Source organism: Bombina bombina, chromosome 5 (genome assembly GCF_027579735.1).
Source record: "Bombina bombina isolate aBomBom1 chromosome 5, aBomBom1.pri, whole genome shotgun sequence".
Classification (NCBI taxonomy): domain Eukaryota; kingdom Metazoa; phylum Chordata; class Amphibia; order Anura; family Bombinatoridae; genus Bombina; species Bombina bombina.
In genome coordinates this window covers 167,961,545-167,981,450 of record NC_069503.1, presented here as the reverse complement: position 1 = coordinate 167,981,450, position 19,906 = coordinate 167,961,545, and the positions used below count along the sequence as shown (strand labels likewise).

Here is a 19,906-nt window from a genome sequence, read left to right as displayed (position 1 = left end):
ATTATAACTAGCAAAAAGGAATAGACTCATAACTATTACAATGATGACCATTTACCTATCAGTCGGCCGACTGTATTTTGCAGCAAAATAAATAATTTATTCACCACACATTCAGTGACTGTGAACCGCATTCTACGTGCACTAATTGCGATTAACATTTCTCCAAACCTAACATATTTACGTTTTTTCAATATATTATCAATATACATCCCACAAGCATATATATTGTTTAAACTAAAGGTGACAATAGACGCTTTTATTATAGTGTTTTTAAAATAAAATAATAAGAACCGTCAAGGAAAATAATTTCAACTGACCTGTTATACAATTGAAAGTGGAATTGTTTATCTACACTACACTAGGTTTTTATGTACTAGGTGTATTGCATATATACTAGCAAATCCATTTCGAATCACACGCTTTTAAGATCACCAGTGGAATATTTTTTCCTAAAACATATATACTTCGCTTAGTCAGGGTCCTCCCTCACCTAGACAAGATATATCCAGAATATTTCTCCTAATTCTTCCAATCTTTTAAAGTTTACATGCAATTTTACTACTCTCCCATATGATCTTTATGTATTTTTTAATATAAAGAATTTTTTATATAAAGAATTTCCCTTAAGAATTTTTTAAAGAGTTTTTTTAGACTTTCTATAGACCTACAGATAATAATACAGGATTGTATATATATATATATATATATATATATATATATATATATATATATATATATATATATATATATATATATATATATATATATATATATATATATATATATATATATATATCCTTACACTAATTGAAAAGAATTGACCTAACACACATATTTGTTAAATTGCTATTTGCACTAATAAAGACAACTTTATTTGATAAGAAAAAGTTCCTTTTCATTTTATTATTTTTTCTCTAACCATATAGTAACATATTTAAATACGTTTTTAAGGTTATAGCATTTATTTGCGCCCCACACTCCTCAACTCTCTTTCTCACAAACGTACTCAATATCATTTGGGGTTGATATTCCAGGAGTCAAGGCTAACCCCTAGGCAGCACAGGAAAGTTTTTGAAAACTCTGTCCTCTTTGTATCTAGATCCATTTATATAGCCCACCTGGGAGTGTTTTTGTAACAATGTATAGTTTTACTCTTTTTTTTTTTTAATAACATTGTGTTGATTTTCAGACTCCTAACCAAGCCCCACAGAGTCAGATGTATACACGCGTTTACAGACTCCTGCTGGCTCCTGTTTAGGTTATCCGTCTTTTCATATGCGGGGGGGGGGAGGTGGAAATAGTCTGCTCTTCTTGTTTACCCAGCCCCTTTAACTGGTTGACCCAGCCTAACCTCATCAACAGTGCTAAACTGGGAGCTTCTAAGTTCTGAAAAGGTTTTATACTGGATTTTTTTTAATAAAATATAAATTACTTTAACAATAAAGCCCATTATTCCAATACATCTAACAAATCTGTATGCATTTTTTTTTAAACCTCACAAATATTATAAAAGCCACTAGAACATGTAATTTTAACAGCAATGCTGCAAGTCTGTGTGTTTAACCCCCATAGATGGGTTAAACACATAGTTAAAAGTACCCCTCAGGAGTCACAGAGAACTGCTGGTCCCTACTGGAAACTGCTGGCTGTGAGACTCGCGCAGCAGCAGTTTCCGCCTCAAGAACACATCCAGTGATAAAAGGTATATGTGTACAGCCACCAGGCCCCAGCTAGCTCACAGTAGCGCATTATCTGCCTGAATTATTAAAGTTGAAATTTTATGTCCCTTTAATGAAACATAAAAGCTATTAAAATGCCCAGTATGTTCAGGATTCAGTATGTTCAGGATTCAGATAGAGCCTTTCATTTTCAACAACTTTCTAAATATACTTTGATTATCTAAATTTTTATTCTCTTAGTCTCCTTTCTTTGTTAAAGCATACCTATGTAGGCTCAGAAGAAGCAATGCACTACTGAGAGCTAGCTGCTGTTTGGTGGCTGTACATATGCCTCTTGTCACTAGCTCAGCCGATGTGTTCAGCTAGCCCCCAGTAACACACTGCTGCTCCTTCAACAAACACCAAGAAAATGAAGCAAATTTGATATTGGAAGGAAAATTTTATAAAAAATATCTGAATCATTAAAGAAAAATTTGGGGTTTTATGTCCCTTTAAACTACATCCCTTTCAACGTGTGGCAGTCGCCGATATCAGTAGTAGCCTATAAGACAGTGCTTTCCAAACTGTGTGTCGGGACACACTAGTGTGTCGGCAGTTGTGTGTAGGTGTGTCCCTGCTTCAGCACAACTTTTTTTTAAATTAAATTTTTTTTATTTATTGTTTTTTGGTTTCCGTTTTTCCACCTGCCTGATACACAACACATGGTTGACACGTGATTGATCCTAGTGGGTCACAGATCATCTTAACCAATTGGCACAGCTCAGTGGGAACTGAAACTTACCATTGGCGGATTTGGCGGCACATTGGCTCCTGACTGCATGTGTAGTCTCCTTAATTGGCTCGTGACTACAAGTGTAGCCAGTCAGTGGGACAGCAGTGTGTTTGCAGCACGGGCAGTAGTCAGTCGGACTCACAGAGCTCTGAGGGTGGCAGCTTAAACGCTGAACTGAAGTCAGTGGGATTTTTTTTGCAACCAGCTCCCAGTAGTGCATTGCTGCTCCTGCTCTTGATATATGGATAGGAAGTGGAAGCTTAAAAATGCTTGATGATGAAATGTGAGTGTCTTTATCTAATATTCCACCAATTATTCCGAAACTGTGTTCATCCCATCAACCTCATAAATCCCATTAAAATAGTAGAAGCTATTAGTGTTATTAAACTTTTTTTAATTCTTGCCCATACATACTGTTACTTATAAATGCATTTTGTTATTATATAATATATGTATGTGTCCGTAACTCTTAAAACAAGTTCGTTTAACCTCCTTTTTGCTAGTACAACTGAATTACTGTGTCGCGAAATGATGTAGGTCTACAAAGTGTGTCACCAACATGAAAAGTTTGGAAAGCTCTGCTATAAGATATGTCTGTTTCACTGTTATCACAGTATTAAGCTACCAGCTGACAGATAGGAGCGCACACAATGCACACGCTGGGAGTGTGCAGGAACTCTAGTAACAGCCTGACAAATGCATTGTAGCCAAACATAAACAGCACAAGGATACAATATAGCAATCAGCGCATTTACTTCTTTTCTGTAAGTCAGTTGTTAAAGAGTATGAAGGAAATTCTCTGGCAAAAGGCTTTTTTTTCATTAGAGAAAAACAACATAGTAGAGAGTTCAAATAAATATTACAAATACCAAACATATTGGTGCGTCAGAGAGTTATCTGACCCAAGCACACCCTCCTCTGCCGTCATATCTCTGCTCAATTAAAACATACCAGTAATGATAAACATGCTAATGTGAAACTTACAAGCCAGACATATTATTTTGTGGGAGTCAAATGTTTAAAGAGATTTAAAAGTCAAAATAAACTTTCATGATTCAGATAGAGCAAAGCAATTTTAAAACAGTGCTTCAGTTAACTTCTATTATCGGTTTCATTTTTTTGGTGTCCTTTGTTGAAAAGGATATGTACGTAGGCTCAGGAGAAATAAAGCGCTAATGGGAGCTAGCTGGTTATTGGTGGCTTGTTTTTAATGATACTAAAATGAAATAAGTAAAAATTTGAAAACCAGACTTAAAGGGACAGTCTAGTTCAAATCAAATTTTCATTATTCAGGTAGGGCATGTCATTTTAAACAATTTACTTTCATCACCAATTTTGCTTTGTTCTCTTGGTATTCTTAGTTTAAAGCTAAATCTAGGAGGTTCATATGCTAATTTCTAAGCCCTTGAAGACCACCTCTTAGCTCAGGACATTTTGACAGTATTTCACCACTAGAGGGTGTTAGTTCATGTGTTATATATATATATATATATATATATATATAACACTGTGCTCACGCACATGGAGTTCCTAGGAGCCAGCACTGATTGGCTAAAATGCAGGTCTGTCAAAAGAACTGAAATAAGGGGACAGTTTGCAGAGGCTTATATACAAGATAATCAGAGGTAAAATGTGTATTACTGTAATATTGGTTATGCAAAATTAGATAATGGGTAATAAAAGGGATTATCTATCTTTTAAAACAATATCCTGGTGTAGACTGTCCCTTTAAAGGGACAGTCTACAATAGAATTTTTTTTTTTTTTTTTAAATAGATAATCCCTTTATTATCCATTCCCCAGTTTTACATAACCAACATAGTTCTATTTATACAATATACGTTTTACCTCTGTGATTACCTTGTATCTAAGCCTCTACTGACACCCTCCCGATCACATGACTTATCTACTGACTTACATTTAGTACTGTGTTGTGCTAACTCTTAAATAATTCCTCAGGTGTTAACACAATGTTATCTATATGGCCCACATGAACTAGCAGTCTCCTGTTGAAATGCAAATAAAAAAGCATGTGATTAAGAGGCCGTCTATAGTGGCTTAGAAACAGGCAGAAATTTAGAGGTTTAAATGTTATCAAGTATATTAATATAACAATGTTAGTTGTGCAAAGCTGGGGAATGGGTAGTAAAGGCGTTATCTATCTTTTTAAACAATAACAATTTTAGTGTAGCCTGTCCCTTTAACATAAACATAACACTCATACTCCTCATGACATGCTTGAGTAACAAGTATTTTTCAGGGTCGAGATTGACCTACTGCAACGCTGGGAGTTTTCCCGGTGGGCTGGAACTGATGGGGCTGGCTGGCAGGTCTGTAATGAAGACCTCAGGGAAGGAATTCCCGATAGGACAGTGAATCTGTGCAGAGGCAGAGCCGCGCAGCAGACTCCTCATCCAGCTTCCTCTCTTCCTCCTCAAGAGAGGGAGATTGCAAACAGTGTTTAAACGGTTTAGAGGCTGCACTGTGCAAATATTTGTAGAGTTGTAGAGTTGTCAATACAGCAGATGAGATGGGAGCACAGGATAGGAAAGACAGAACCAGAGAGGTGCTAGCTACACATTACAGTATGAGAAGGGCTCTATAACACAGAGCACAGGATAGGAGAGACAGAACCAGAGAGGTACTAACTACACAATTACATTATGAGAAGGGCTCTATAACACACAGAGCACAGGATAGGAGAGACAGAACCAGAGAGGTACTAACTACACAATTACATTATGAGAAGGACTCTATAAAGCAGAGCACAGGATAGGAGAGACAGAACCAGAGAGGTACTAACTACACATTACATTATGAGAAGGGCTCTAACACACACACAGAGCACAGGATAGGAAAGACAGAACCAGAGGGGTACTAACTACACAATTACATTATGAGAAGGGCTCTATAACACACAGAGCACAGGATAGGAGAGACAGAACCAGAGAGGTACTAACTACACAATTACAGTATGAGAAGGGCTCTATAACACACAGAGCACAGGATAGGAGAGACAGAACCAGAGAGGTACTAACTACACAATTACATTATGAGAAGGGTTCTATAACACACAGAGCACAGGATAGGAGAGACAGAACCAGAGAGGTACTAACTACACAATTACATTATGAGAAGGGCTCTATAACACACAGAGCACAGGATAGGAGAGACAGAACCAGAGAGGTACTAACTACACAATTACATTATGAGAAGGGCTCTATAACACACAGAGCACAGGATAGGAGAGACAGAACCAGAGAGGTACTAACTACACAATTACATTATGAGAAGGGCTCTATAACACACATAGAGCACAGGATAGGAGAGACAGAACCAGAGAGGTACTAACTACACAATTACATTATGAGAAGGGTCTCTCTAACACACAGAGCACAGGATAGGAGAGACAGAACCAGAGAGGTACTAACTACACAATTACATTATGAGAAGGGCTCTATAACACAGAGCACAGGATAGGAGAGACAGAACCAGAGAGGTACTAACTACACAATTACAGTATGAGAAGGGCTCTATAACATACAGAGCACAGGATAGGAGAGACAGAACCAGAGAGGTACTAACTACACAATTACATTATGAGAAGGGTCTCTCTAACACACAGAGCACAGGATAGGAGAGACAGAACCAGAGAGGTACTAACTACACATTACAGTATGAGAAGGGCTCTATAACACACATAGAGCACAGGATAGGAAAGACAGAACCAGAGAGGTACTAACTACACAATTACATTATGAGAAGGGCTCTATAACACACATAGAGCACAGGATAGGAGAGACAGAACCAGAGAGGTGCTAGCTACACATTACAGTATGAGAAGGGCTCTATAACACAGAGCACAGGATAGGAGAGACAGAACCAGAGAGGTACTAACTACACAATTACAGTATGAGAAGGGCTCTATAACACACATAGAGCACAGCGTAGGAGAGACAGAACCAGAGGGGTACTAACTACACAATTACAGTATGAGAAGGGCTCTATAACACACATAGAGCACAGCGTAGGAGAGACAGAACCAGAGAGGTACTAACTACACAATTACATTATGAGAAGGGCTCTATAACACAGAGCACAGGATAGGAGAGACAGAACCAGAGAGGTACTAACTACACAATTACATTATGAGAAGGGCTCTATAACACACACACAGAGCACAGGATAGGAGAGACAGAACTAGAGAGGTACTAACTACACAATTACATTATGAGAAGGGCTCTATAACACACATAGAGCACAGGATAGGAGAGACAGAACCAGAGAGGTACTAACTACACAATTACATTATGAGAAGGGCTCTATAACACACAGAGCACAGGATAGGAAAGACAGAACCAGAGAGGTACTAACTACACAATTACATTATGAGAAGGGCTCTATAACACACAGAGCACAGGATAGGAAAGACAGAACCAGAGAGGTGCTAGCTACACATTACAGTATGAGAAGGGCTCTATAACACAGAGCACAGGATAGGAGAGACAGAACCAGAGAGGTACTAACTACACAATTACATTATGAGAAGGGCTCTATAACACACAGAGCACAGGATAGGAGAGACAGAACCAGAGAGGTACTAACTACACAATTACATTATGAGAAGGGTCTCTCTAACACACAGAGCACAGGATAGGAGAGACAGAACCAGAGAGGTACTAACTACACAATTACATTATGAGAAGGGCTCTATAACACAGAGCACAGGATAGGAGAGACAGAACCAGAGAGGTACTAACTACACAATTACATTAGGAGAAGGGCTCTATAACATACAGAGCACAGGATAGGAGAGACAGAACCAGAGAGGTACTAACTACACAATTACAGTATGAGAAGGGCTCTATAACACACAGAGCACAGGATAGGAGAGACAGAACCAGAGAGGTACTAACTACACAATTACATTATGAGAAGGGCTCTATAACACACATAGAGCACAGGGTAGGAGAGACAGAACCAGAGAGGTACTAACTACACAATTACAGTATGAGAAGGGCTCTATAACATACAGAGCACAGGATAGGAGAGACAGAACCAGAGAGGTACTAACTACACAATTACAGTATGAGAAGGGCTCTATAACACAGAGCACAGGATAGGAGAGACAGAACCAGAGAGGTACTAACTACACAATTACATTATGAGAAGGGCTCTATAACACACAGAGCACAGGATAGGAGAGACAGAACCAGAGAGGTACTAACTACACAATTACATTATGAGAAGGGCTCTATAACACACAGAGCACAGGATAGGAGAGACAGAACCAGAGAGGTACTAACTACACAATTACATTATGAGAAGGGTCTCTCTAACACACAGAGCACAGGATAGGAGAGACAGAACTAGAGAGGTACTAACTACACAATTACAGTATGAGAAGGGCTCTATAACACACATAGAGCACAGGATAGGAGAGACAGAACTAGAGAGGTACTAACTACACAATTACAGTATGAGAAGGGCTCTATAACACACATAGAGCACAGGATAGGAGAGACAGAACCAGAGAAGTACTAACTACACAATTACAGTATGAGAAGGGCTCTATAACATACAGAGCACAGGATAGGAGAGACAGAACCAGAGAAGTACTAACTACACAATTACAGTATGAGAAGGGCTCTATAACATACAGAGCACAGGATAGGAGAGACAGAACCAGAGAGGTACTAACTACACAATTACAGTATGAGAAGGGCTCTATAACATACAGAGCACAGGATAGGAGAGACAGAACTAGAGAGGTACTAACTACACAATTACAGTATGAGAAGGGCTCTATAACATACAGAGCACAGGATAGGAGAGACAGAACCAGAGAGGTACTAACTACACAATTACATTATGAGAAGGGCTCTATAACACACAGAGCACAGGATAGGAGAGACAGAACCAGAGAGGTACTAACTACACATTACAGTATGAGAAGGGTCTCTCTAACATACAGAGCACAGGATAGGAGAGACAGAACCAGAGAGGTACTAACTACACAATTACAGTATGAGAAGGGCTCTATAACACAGAGAGCACAGGATAAGAGAGACAGAACCAGAGAGGTACTAACTACACAATTACATTATGAGAAGGGCTCTATAACACACAGAGCACAGGATAGGAGAGACAGAACCAGAGAGGTACTAACTACACATTACAGTATGAGAAGGGTCTCTCTAACATACAGAGCACAGGATAGGAGAGACAGAACCAGAGAGGTACTAACTACACAATTACAGTATGAGAAGGGCTCTATAACACAGAGAGCACAGGATAAGAGAGACAGAACCAGAGAGGTACTAACTACACAATTACATTATGAGAAGGGCTCTAATACACACAGTACCCCTCTGGTTCTGTCTCTCCTACCCTTTGCTCTGTGTGTTATAGAGCCCTTCTCATACTGTAATTGTGTAGTTAGTACCTCTCTGGTTCTGTCTCTCCTATCCTGTGCTGTGTTTTAGAGACCCTTCTCATAATGTAATTGTGTAGTTAGTACCCCTCTGGTTCTGTCTCTCCTATCCTGTGCTCTGTGTTATAGAGACCCTTCTCATAATGTAATTGTGTAGTTAGTACCCCTCTGGTTCTGTCTCTCCTATCCTGTGCTCTAACTACACAATTACATTATGAAAAGGGCTCTATAACACACAGAGCACAGGATAGGAGAGACAGAACCAGAGAGGTACTAACTACACAATTACATTATGAGAAGGGCTCTATAACACAGAGCACAGGGTAGGAGAGACAGAACCAGAGAGGTACTAACTACACAATTACATTATGAGAAGGGCTCTATAACACACATAGAGCACAGGGTAGGAGAGACAGAACCAGAGAGGTACTAACTACACAATTACAGTATGAGAAGGGCTCTATAACATACAGAGCACAGGATAGGAGAGACAGAACCAGAGAGGTACTAACTACACAATTACATTAGGAGAAGGGCTCTATAACACACAGAGCACAGGATAGGAGAGACAGAACCAGAGAGGTACTAACTACACAATGACAGTATGAGAAGGACTCTATAAAGCAGAGCACAGGATAGGAGAGACAGAACCAGAGAGGTACTAACTACACAATTACAGTATGAGAAGGGCTCTAACACATACACAGAGCACAGGATAGGAAAGACAGAACCAGAGAGGTACTAACTACACAATTACATTATGAGAAGGGCTCTATAACACAGAGCACAGGATAGGAGAGACAGAACCAGAGAGGTACTAACTACACAATTACATTAGGAGAAGGGCTCTATAACACACAGAGCACAGGATAGGAGAGACAGAACCAGAGAGGTACTAACTACACAATTACAGTATGAGAAGGGCTCTATAACACACAGAGCACAGGATAGGAGAGACAGAACCAGAGAGGTACTAACTACACAATTACATTATGAGAAGGGTCTCTCTAACACACAGAGCACAGGATAGGAGAGACAGAACCAGAGAGGTACTAACTACACAATTACAGTATGAGAAGGGCTCTATAACACACAGAGCACAGGATAGGAGAGACAGAACCAGAGAGGTACTAACTACACAATTACATTATGAGAAGGGCTCTATAACACACATAGAGCACAGGATAGGAGAGACAGAACCAGAGAGGTACTAACTACACAATTACAGTATGAGAAGGGCTCTATAACACACGGAGCACAGGATAGGAGAGACAGAACCAGAGAGGTACTAACTACACAATTACATTATGAGAAGGGCTCTATAACACATACAGAGCACAGGATAGGAGAGACAGAACCAGAGGGGTACTAACTACACAATTACATTATGAGAAGGGCTCTATAACACACAGAGCACAGGATAGGAGAGACAGAACCAGAGAGGTACTAACTACACAATTACATTATGAGAAGGGCTCTAACACACATAGAGCACAGGATAGGAGTGACAGAGAAATAAGGGGAAATGCAGCCTAAAACAGAGCTGTTATATCACATGTGGGAACTTCTCTCCTTAAAAGGGACACAAAAATGTACTGTTCTGTTAAACTTTTTTCACAGAACTTTTCCACCTTGGCATTTTAAAAAGGGACACTAAACCCAATTTTGTTTCTTTCATGATTCAGATAGAGCATGCAATTTTTAGCAACTTTCTAATTTACTTCTATTATCAATTTTTCTTCGTTCTCTTGCTGTCTTTATTTGAAAAAAATGGCATCTAAGCTTAGGAGCCAGTCAATTTTTGGTCTAGACCCTGGACAGCACTTGTTTACTGGTGCTGTCCAATCAGCAAGGACAACCCAGGTTGTGAACCAAAAATGGGCCAGATTCTAAACTTACATTCTTGGTTTTCAAATAAAGATAGCAAGAGAATGAAGAAAAATTTATAAGAGTAAATTGGAATGGAAAGTTTTTTAAAATGACATGCCCTATCTGAATCATGAAAGTTTAATTTTGACTAGACTGTCCCTTTAAATTGAGAACTAAACCAAGGCTTCCATAGGGACTTCTAGTTTGTCAGGCAGCGTGCCACCGCAACAGCACGCATATTCCTATCAGGGCAAGGTTATAGACGCAGGAGCTGAAACCAACCAGGCTAGCTAGTCCTTTTCAAAGGGGATTAACGCCAATTACTCACAGCCCAGGGAATTCACACATCATGTAATATGCTTAATTTAATCTTTTTGTTTCATCAGTAAATACATTTAAAATGTTCCCTCTGTAGCAAGCATCCAGATAAAACATTCTACAGATCACTGAGACGTGCAAAATAGGTATGGCAAGTGTGTGTGTGTACAACAAACAGTTACAGTGATATACTAAAGTAAAAAACAAAATGTTAAAACAATTGTTTGAGCACAGGATTTATAAATTAGTGTCCTTCACTGCCTATTTGTTTGACCCCGCTGAAGTCCTACTTGGGAGTTGCAACAAAATGCAGCTATTGAGTAGGACACAACCAGTGAGCCAATTAGAAGCAGCATATGCACATAGCAGCCAATCACCAACTATTTCCTGTTTAAGAGATACTAAAGCTCCCAACCAGGACTAAATGTGTTTAACCCCATTTGAATGAGTTTTAATGAGTTAAACACAGCCCAAAAGAGATAATAGTACAAAAATAATGCAGTCTAATGAACTAGAGCATTTTATATTTCCATCACAATGCCTCTTTAAAAGGACAGTCTACCCTAGAACTTTTATTGTTTTAAAAGATAGATAATCCCTTTATTACCCATTCCCCCGTTTTGTATAACCAACAGTTATATTAATACACTTTTTACCTCTGTGATTACCTTGTGTCTAAGAATCCTCTGACAGCCCCCTGATCACACAACTTTTTATTGTCTATTGACTTGCTTTTTAGTCAATTAGTGCTGTGTTGTGCTGACTAACTGCCCGGGTGTAAGCATAATGTTATCTATATGGCCCACATGAACTAGCAGTCTCCTGTCACGAAAAGCAAATAAAAAGCATGTGATAAAGAGGCTGTCTATAGTGGCAAAGAAACAGGCAGAAATTGAAAGCTTTAAATGTTATAAAGTATATTAATATTACAATGTTGGTTGTGCAAAGCGATCATCTATATTTTTAAACAATAACAACTTTGTTGTAGACTTTCCCTTTAAATTGCCACTATGAAAGTAAATAAACTAATGAGACGGCACAGCGACAAGACAGTTACTTCTGGTCCGTATCTTTACAGTAAATTCTACCTATATCTACATACAAAGAGCCTGGTCTTGCTACTGAAAAAAAATGTTCCTGTGGATACTCAGTATTTGGCTAGCACCTAAATGGGAAATAAACCTGTTAACTGCTATTTAGCACAGGCCTCAAAATGAATTTGCGCTACAGCTACTCAAATGTTCTATAACTGCCGATCCTGCCTAGTTTAATGCATTTCAATGGTGAAGAATTCAGACATCTCTACAAGATCTCTATTTTCTTCAGACATCATTTTGCAGTATAAGGGGCCTTTTTACATAGACATAGTGCAATAATCATTTCATGAAAATATCAAGTAATATATTTTCTCTCTGTGCTATAAGATTGGAGACAAAGATGATTTCCTGCTTCGTTAGTTTTCACTATTATTACACAGTAAAACAATGCTTTGATTTGACTTTTATAGGGAGTTTATTCCATTTGTAGAAATACACATTAGGCAAGCCAATGACAAGACACGTGCAAAAGAAGAAAAATATTGGCACTGCAATATATTGAGGAAATAAAGATCAATGATCTTGTTGCTGCCCTTTTCATACTAGTTCAAAACAACAGGGAATGGGGGAAGAGAAAGTGACAAGAAAGGGAATAACTAGCACTCTTTCCTATTATTGGAATAACTAGGCTGAATATATCAGCTCACTAAAGTATATGAATTAAGTTCTTTTAAAAAAATCAAACTTTAATTATAGGTATAAAAAAAAGGGTAAAACTTTAGTCTGTCACTATCACAAGATGTACATTAAAAAAGGCCTGTGTTAGTGGCCGAAACGCGTTTGTATTTGTACTTAGCTAGACCGCTGACTTTACTATCCCTGGCACCTGAAGCCAGCGATTCCAGCTATCGGCCAGGAATACAGGGGGATAGTATACAGCGGTTCTAGTCTATTGTCTTTAGCGGTAATAGGTAGTGGGTGGGTGTTTTTCAAGGGTAGATCATTTACCCTTTTTATACCTATAATTAAAGTTTGATTTTTTAAAATTAAAAGAACTTAATATATACACTTTAATGAGCTGATATATTCAGCCTAGTTATTCCAATAATAGGAAAGAGTGCTAGTTAAACCCATTCTTGTCCCTTTCTCATCCCCCATTCCCTGTTTTCAAGACACATGTGCAGCCACCAATCAGCAGCTCAGCTACCTGTAATGCATTTCTGCCCCTGTGCCTACCTAGGTATGCTTTTGATACCAAGTGAACAAACTACTTTTGATAACAGAAGTTAAAAAGTCTATTAAAACAGAACCAAGGGAGTTTAAAGGGTTTGAAATCTTTGTCTAGTAACACTTCAACAAAATACAATTATAATAATTAGAAATATAAATGTAATAAAACACACCTACTTTGATCAGAAAACAAAGCTTTTAAATATAGTAAAATTTACTTTATACTTATCATAAAACAAGTAGCAACGACCGCCCATATAAATACTCCGAGTATTATTAAAATGATTAACCGTGCACCGTCCAATTTCAAAGTAGTTGTGCCCACTTATTTTAAATATTTATATTCCGTGATCTAGTGAAACACTGCACGTGCACTTGTTAGATATCAGAATTGCATGTGCACTAGTCATAAAAATGCTCAGCAGCCATCTTTGTTTTTCCTAATGATGCATCTCCTATCCGATTGCGTTAGACTTAGAAAGGCAGAAACTGTGCATGAAGAGAGACCCTTGTTATAGGTGCTGCATGAGTTAAAAAGTAGGTTTGGCAGCAGTATTATGTTTTAATATAAAAACACCCGTAACTTTCTGGGTAATACTGAATATGTCTATATTACAAAGTATGATGTTTTACGATGATTTAAAATATCAAAAAACTTTTTTTTTTTTTTTTAAAGTTTCCTATCCTTTTAATGTTGGCTTTCATGCCCCTTTAAAAGCATAGCAAGCTAAAAACAGCAGTAGGCAGAAATGGATATAAACGGGATTATGAAATGCACAGTGACACAGATCAAACACACTTAGGAACATTTTTGCAATAGGCTTCTGTGAGAAGTTATAGTTAAGTGATAAATACTCTTTTGTGGCCCAACAAAAAAGTGTATAGTCCAGTTTTATAGCATTCAGCAGACATGAATTGTGGGTAGCCGTATGCAAATAAAGAATATTTAGTGTAACTACTCTTCCACAGCTTTTTTGAGGCTCCACTGAAACAAGCCCTTATTTAAAGGGATAGTAAAGTGAAAATTAGACGTTCATGGTTTAAAAAGGGACACTCAGATTAAATTACATTTTCATGATTTAGATACAGCATGCAATTTTAAACAACTTTCCAATTTACTTCCATTAAAAAAAAAAATGTGCACAGTCTTTTATATTTACAATTTTTGAGTCACCAGATCCTACTGAGCATGTGCAAGAATTCACAGACTATACGTATATGCATTTGTGATTGGCTGATTGCTATCACATGGTACAAGGGGAGTGGAAATATACATAACTTTGAAATGTGTTATAAAAAAATCTACTACTCATTTGAAGTTCAGACTAAGTGCTATTGCATTGTCTTGTTATCTTGCATTTGTTGATTATGCAAATCTAATGTGTTGACTGGTCCTTTAAATAGAGAATACAATTAAAACGACTTTCCAATTTACGTCTTATCTAATTTGCTTTGTTCTTTTGGTATTACTTGTTGAAAAGTATTTAGTGCTGCAGAATCTGTTGGCACTCTACTAATAACTGATAATAATAATAAATAATAATAAGATTATACATTTTTTTTAAAACTTTCCAATTTACTTCTGTTATCAATTTTGCTTTATTCTCTTGGTGTCTTTTATTGAAGAAGCAGCAATGAACTTCTGGGAGCTAGCTGAACACATTTATAAGCCAATGAACAGCTAGCTCCAAGCTCCTGAGCCTAGCTAGATATCCTTTTCAACTAAGAATACAAAGAAAATGAGGCAAATTAGATAATAGAAGTAAATTGGAAAGTTGTTAAAAATGTTATGTTCTGAATCATAAAAGAAAAAAGTTGGGTTTCATGTCCCTTTAAGTAAATTAGATAACAGAAGAAAATTGGAAAGTTGTTTAAAATTGTATGTTATATCTGAATCATGAAATTAAATTTTACGTTCCATGTCCCTTTAAAGGGATATGAAACCCAAAAATAAATTATTTTGTGTTACAGAGTATATACAATTTTAAAAACATTTCCAGTTTACTTCTATTATCAAATTTGCTTCATTCTCATATTTTTCTTTGTTGAAGAGATATCTAGACAGGACATAGTGCTGCCATCTAGTGTTCTTGCAAATGGATAACATTCTTGCAAAACTGCTGCCATATAGTTCTCCAGACATGCACGCTCCTGAGCTTATGTTCCCACTTATTAACAAGATAACAAGAGAACAAAGAATACATTTGATAAAAGCAGTAAAAATGTCATGCTCTATCTGATCCATGAAAGAAAATCCGAGTTTCATGTCCCTTTAAATAGGCAACCAGCTAGAAAATTGAGAAGTCAGCTACAAACTTCTTTTTTATTTTTTAAAAAAACTAGGCAAGAATGTTGGTATCCAATGAAAGAAGTTAGGAATCAAAAGTAACATTTTAGGAGCTGTGGTTCCATGGCAACCAGGCTGTGCCAATCCCAAACATATTACAGAGTTTTGTTTTAATACAAGCACTGAAGTCTATGCAGCTTTTAGCTTTCCAGAGAAAATAAGACAACCTGGTCTTTAGCTACTGAAAGAATTACAAACAAGAGGCATTATACAATTATTTCAGTATTTCCTGTTAATTCTTTTAAAATCGGTTTTGGTTAAAAGTGATTAAAACAAGAACTCCGGTCACAGATATTATGCAGATCTGTCACATGCGTTTGATACTTCAGTCGGCATGTGAGCGATTGATGAGATCATACAGTCCACCCTTTCCACAAGGCCAGGAGCCTCTTAACTTGGCCACACTTCACAAGAGGTGTGACCAGCAAACAGAGGTGAGGAACACTCCAAGCCTTTGGGGAGGAAGACAGACAAGGAGGGAGAAGAATAGGTAAAAGGGAGGAAGGACCAGCGGAGGAAGTGATGACTCAGAACAAAATGGGAGTAGTTAAAAGTGTAAAAACAATTTAACCCCTTGGCTGCCAGAGAGCTGCAACACATTACTTAGCAATGTGTTGCAGCCAAAGGGTTAACCTGCAGGAAAAACTATTAGTAAAACAGAGGGGGGGAATGGGAACCCTTAGAGATTTAATTTACCATAAATAAATAAAAAAGCAATTTGTAAATATTAAACCTGATAGGGATTGGCAAATCTATCAAAAATGTAGAATGTTAGTCAGAATATTAAAAACACAGAAAAAAGAAAAAAAATGTAGGATTCAAGGAAGGAGCTTTGTATATAATGATAAAAGTTGTGAGAATAATGGCACAGGTACGAGTAAGATAAAATAAAAAAAAACACAATCATTACATCCCAGGATTCATGAAACCCAAAAATGTTCCTCATGAATCAGACAGAACTTATGATTTAAAAAAAACTTTCCAATTTACTTCTATTATTGAATTTGCTTCATTCACTTGGTATCCTTAATTGAAAAGCGAAACAAGGTAGGCTCAGGATCCAAAATGCATTACTGGGAGCTAGCACTTTTTGGCAGCTACACATAAATGCCTCTTTTCATAGGCTGGCCAGGTGTGTTTAGCTAGCTCCCAGTAATGCACTGCTGCTCCTTCAACAAAGGATACCAAGAGAATTAAGCAAATGTGATCAATAATAGAAGTGAACTGGAAAATTATTTAAAATCACACACTATCTGAATCATGAAAAAAATGGGTTTCATGTCCCTTTAAAGGGAATTTAAATTATTCAGAGTAAAATTCCAAGAAGTTTACACATTTATAAGAGCTATTATTATTATTATTATTGGGTATTTGTAGAGCGCCAACAGATTGCGCAGCGCTCTAAACATAGTCGATATACAGGATAGCTTTTGTAGGGATCAAGTGGGTAGAGGGCTATACACAGATTTTAAAAACAGCCAAATGGCATTTGTATATATTTCATATAAAGCAGAAGTCAGTCTGAAGCACTGGGAAAAGCTTAGACTGATGTAATATGACAATATAAATCACTTATTTAATCAGTGAGCGGACATACTCATAAAATATTCAATACGTATATTTTTTTTTTTCTTCACTGGACAAGTCAGAAATGTAGCCTTTTTTTTGTTATTTTTTTTGCCACCGCAATATAAAACAGAAAACACCAGACACTGGAATTAAAGAGCATGCTTTCCTGGCTTCAATGATTTCTCAAGCCCTCAGTGTCATCTAAGAAAATAATGCTTGATGCCAACAGTAATGCATACCAGATAGCACACCCAGGCAAGGTTCTGATCCCTCAAAGGGAATCCTGTAATATTAAATTATTAAAAGTATATGAAAAGGGGAGACGCCTTCTTTAAACATGTTACTATGCTTTAATGTGTAAATGTTATGTATAAAGAAGCAGGTTCACAGAAAGTGTCTCAAGTAAGGGGAGGTGTTTGGCAATGAATAGTTATACAGTCAAATGCCTGAGGGAGAGAGGAAGGTGGGAGAGCACGCAGGATAGAAAGGCCTCAGACGTGTAGGTACTTTGAAAAGAGCTGAATAAAGGGAAAGCTTGAGACGCTTGGTTAAACAAACAGCAAGGGAAAAAGTGAAGATAAGCTGCACAATACAGTAAGGGAGAAACTGCAAAATGGAAATTGTTCCGAAGGGTGGAGGGAAATAACAAGAATGAGAAAGCCTGAGAGCCAGCTGTTCATCATCCCCACTGTGTAAGCTCACAAAACCTGGAAAGTGCCAGCTTTTGCTGTCTACTGTATTGACAGCTATATCCCAGTAGTACGGCGCTGCAGGCTGGTTTACAATACATAGATAGTACAAATACACCCTCATTTCTAGCAGACACAAAGAAGCAAAAAATAAACTACACAGCCCCCATCTCTTCATACTATGTAATTATCTGGGAATACAGCCAGTGAAAGCTTCACAATCCATGCGAAATGCTAAGATGCACGTTGTGTCGTTAATACAGACAATACGTTTAAAACCCCTCCAAACGTACATACTGTACACATACCCTATGTGTAATTTGTGTCACCACGCCACCTTTTCAGGTCACAGAGAATTTTTGCTATCAGTCTGCTTACAATTAACGTGTTGCCATCCTCACTGTGACAGCATAACCTGCACATCCCTATAGGGACCATTCACAAGGCTTTTACCACGTACAGTGGTAGCCACTAAACCTGTGCGACCCCCAAAGTGACAGCACACATAACCAGTGCCATCCATACAGTGAGAGCACACACCCACAACCCATGACACCTTTAATATGTCATCCTTAATAACATCTACTCTAATTTCAACAATGACAGCACAACAAACACATGCCACCCCTATAGTGACAGCGCATACAACCAATACTACCCTAACAGCAACAGTTCACTAAAATTGCCTGTACTGTCGCTATAGTCTACAGACTCCATGTCATATCCACAGTGTCAGGACACCCAATCTATGACTTTACGACAGTGACAGACACAAAAAGTGCAATTTACCCAGTGACTACCACACATCATGCCCTCTACTGTGATGCCCAATTAAGAGCTATGTTTGCACATGTAACAAGTACACTGATTCTGATATCTTTGCCTGCTCCAGAGTTGTCAGTTCATAAAAACATGTGACACCCCATCTGTCAAAATTCACCATCAAAACTTACCCCACTGAAGTATCCCTTCATGCACATTGCTCTCTTATGCCACCTCACTTCTGTGCCACTCCCTACCTCACAGTGTAAGATCATACACCAAACCTGTACCACCACAGATGTGTCATATCACATCTTCCCATCCCCCAAATAGCATAGCACCACAGACATAACTTGTCACATCCCTGACCATAAGAGAAACCCCACAGTCTTTGTAGCAGAATCACATGCCACACAATCCAACATATCAAACAATTCCAGTAATGCACCAACAGAATAAAGTATACAGTATAATGTGTGCAATTTGATACACACACATTTATATAAACATTTTTTGTATAATGCAGATCAATGAGTGGCTGCAAATTTTATATATATATATATATATAAATAATTTAAATGAAATATAACAGACACACATATATATATATATATATATATATATATATATATATATATATATATATATATATATATATATATAAAAGAGAGAGAGAGAGAGATATGCACATACAATGTCCCTAAGGTTATAGTACCCCAAATATTTTGTTTACAAGTGACAGTCCAGTACTACTCACCAATGACCTCCTGTAGCTCATAGTCGTCCCGGTTGATGGACCAGGGCAAGGAGCTGTGGTCCGGTTCGGCCATAACTGTATATGGAGCGGTAGGCTGGCTATGTGGCTAGTTTGTGGGCGGCGGTATACTGTGAGGTCGGCTCTCCCCCTCCCCGGTATTTCTCGTTCTCACTTCTCTCTCCCACACTCACATTGCCAAACTTTGCCTTTCCCCCTGCCCGGCCTGCCTAGCCCAGGGCCTAGTGACGTCACAGCTTGCCGACGGACGGCCCCCGGCGCCATCTTGTGTGTGGCAAAACTGTTGTGTTAGGCGGAGCCGCTTTAACTTGTTCGATTCTGCACTGTTTCCATTTGAGTGATAGTTCAGGACTTGAGTTCGTAGCCACACATAATTATAAATAATTATAAATCATTCTGGTGTACAATTTATAGAAATATAAGTAGC

General features: G+C 38.0%; 1 protein-coding gene across 1 annotated transcript in view; it reads right to left on the bottom strand.

Moving 5' to 3' along the window:
- The window catches only part of OXSR1 (oxidative stress responsive kinase 1), a 271,596-nt gene extending 251,890 nt beyond the window's left edge, over positions 1-19,706 (bottom strand). Inside the window, exon 1 of the mRNA XM_053713780.1 lies at positions 19,462-19,706. Coding sequence (XP_053569755.1) covers positions 19,462-19,534 — 73 coding nt within the window. The 5' untranslated portion in view covers positions 19,535-19,706. The remainder of the gene's footprint in view (positions 1-19,461) is intronic.
- Positions 19,707-19,906: the final 200 nt, after the last annotated feature.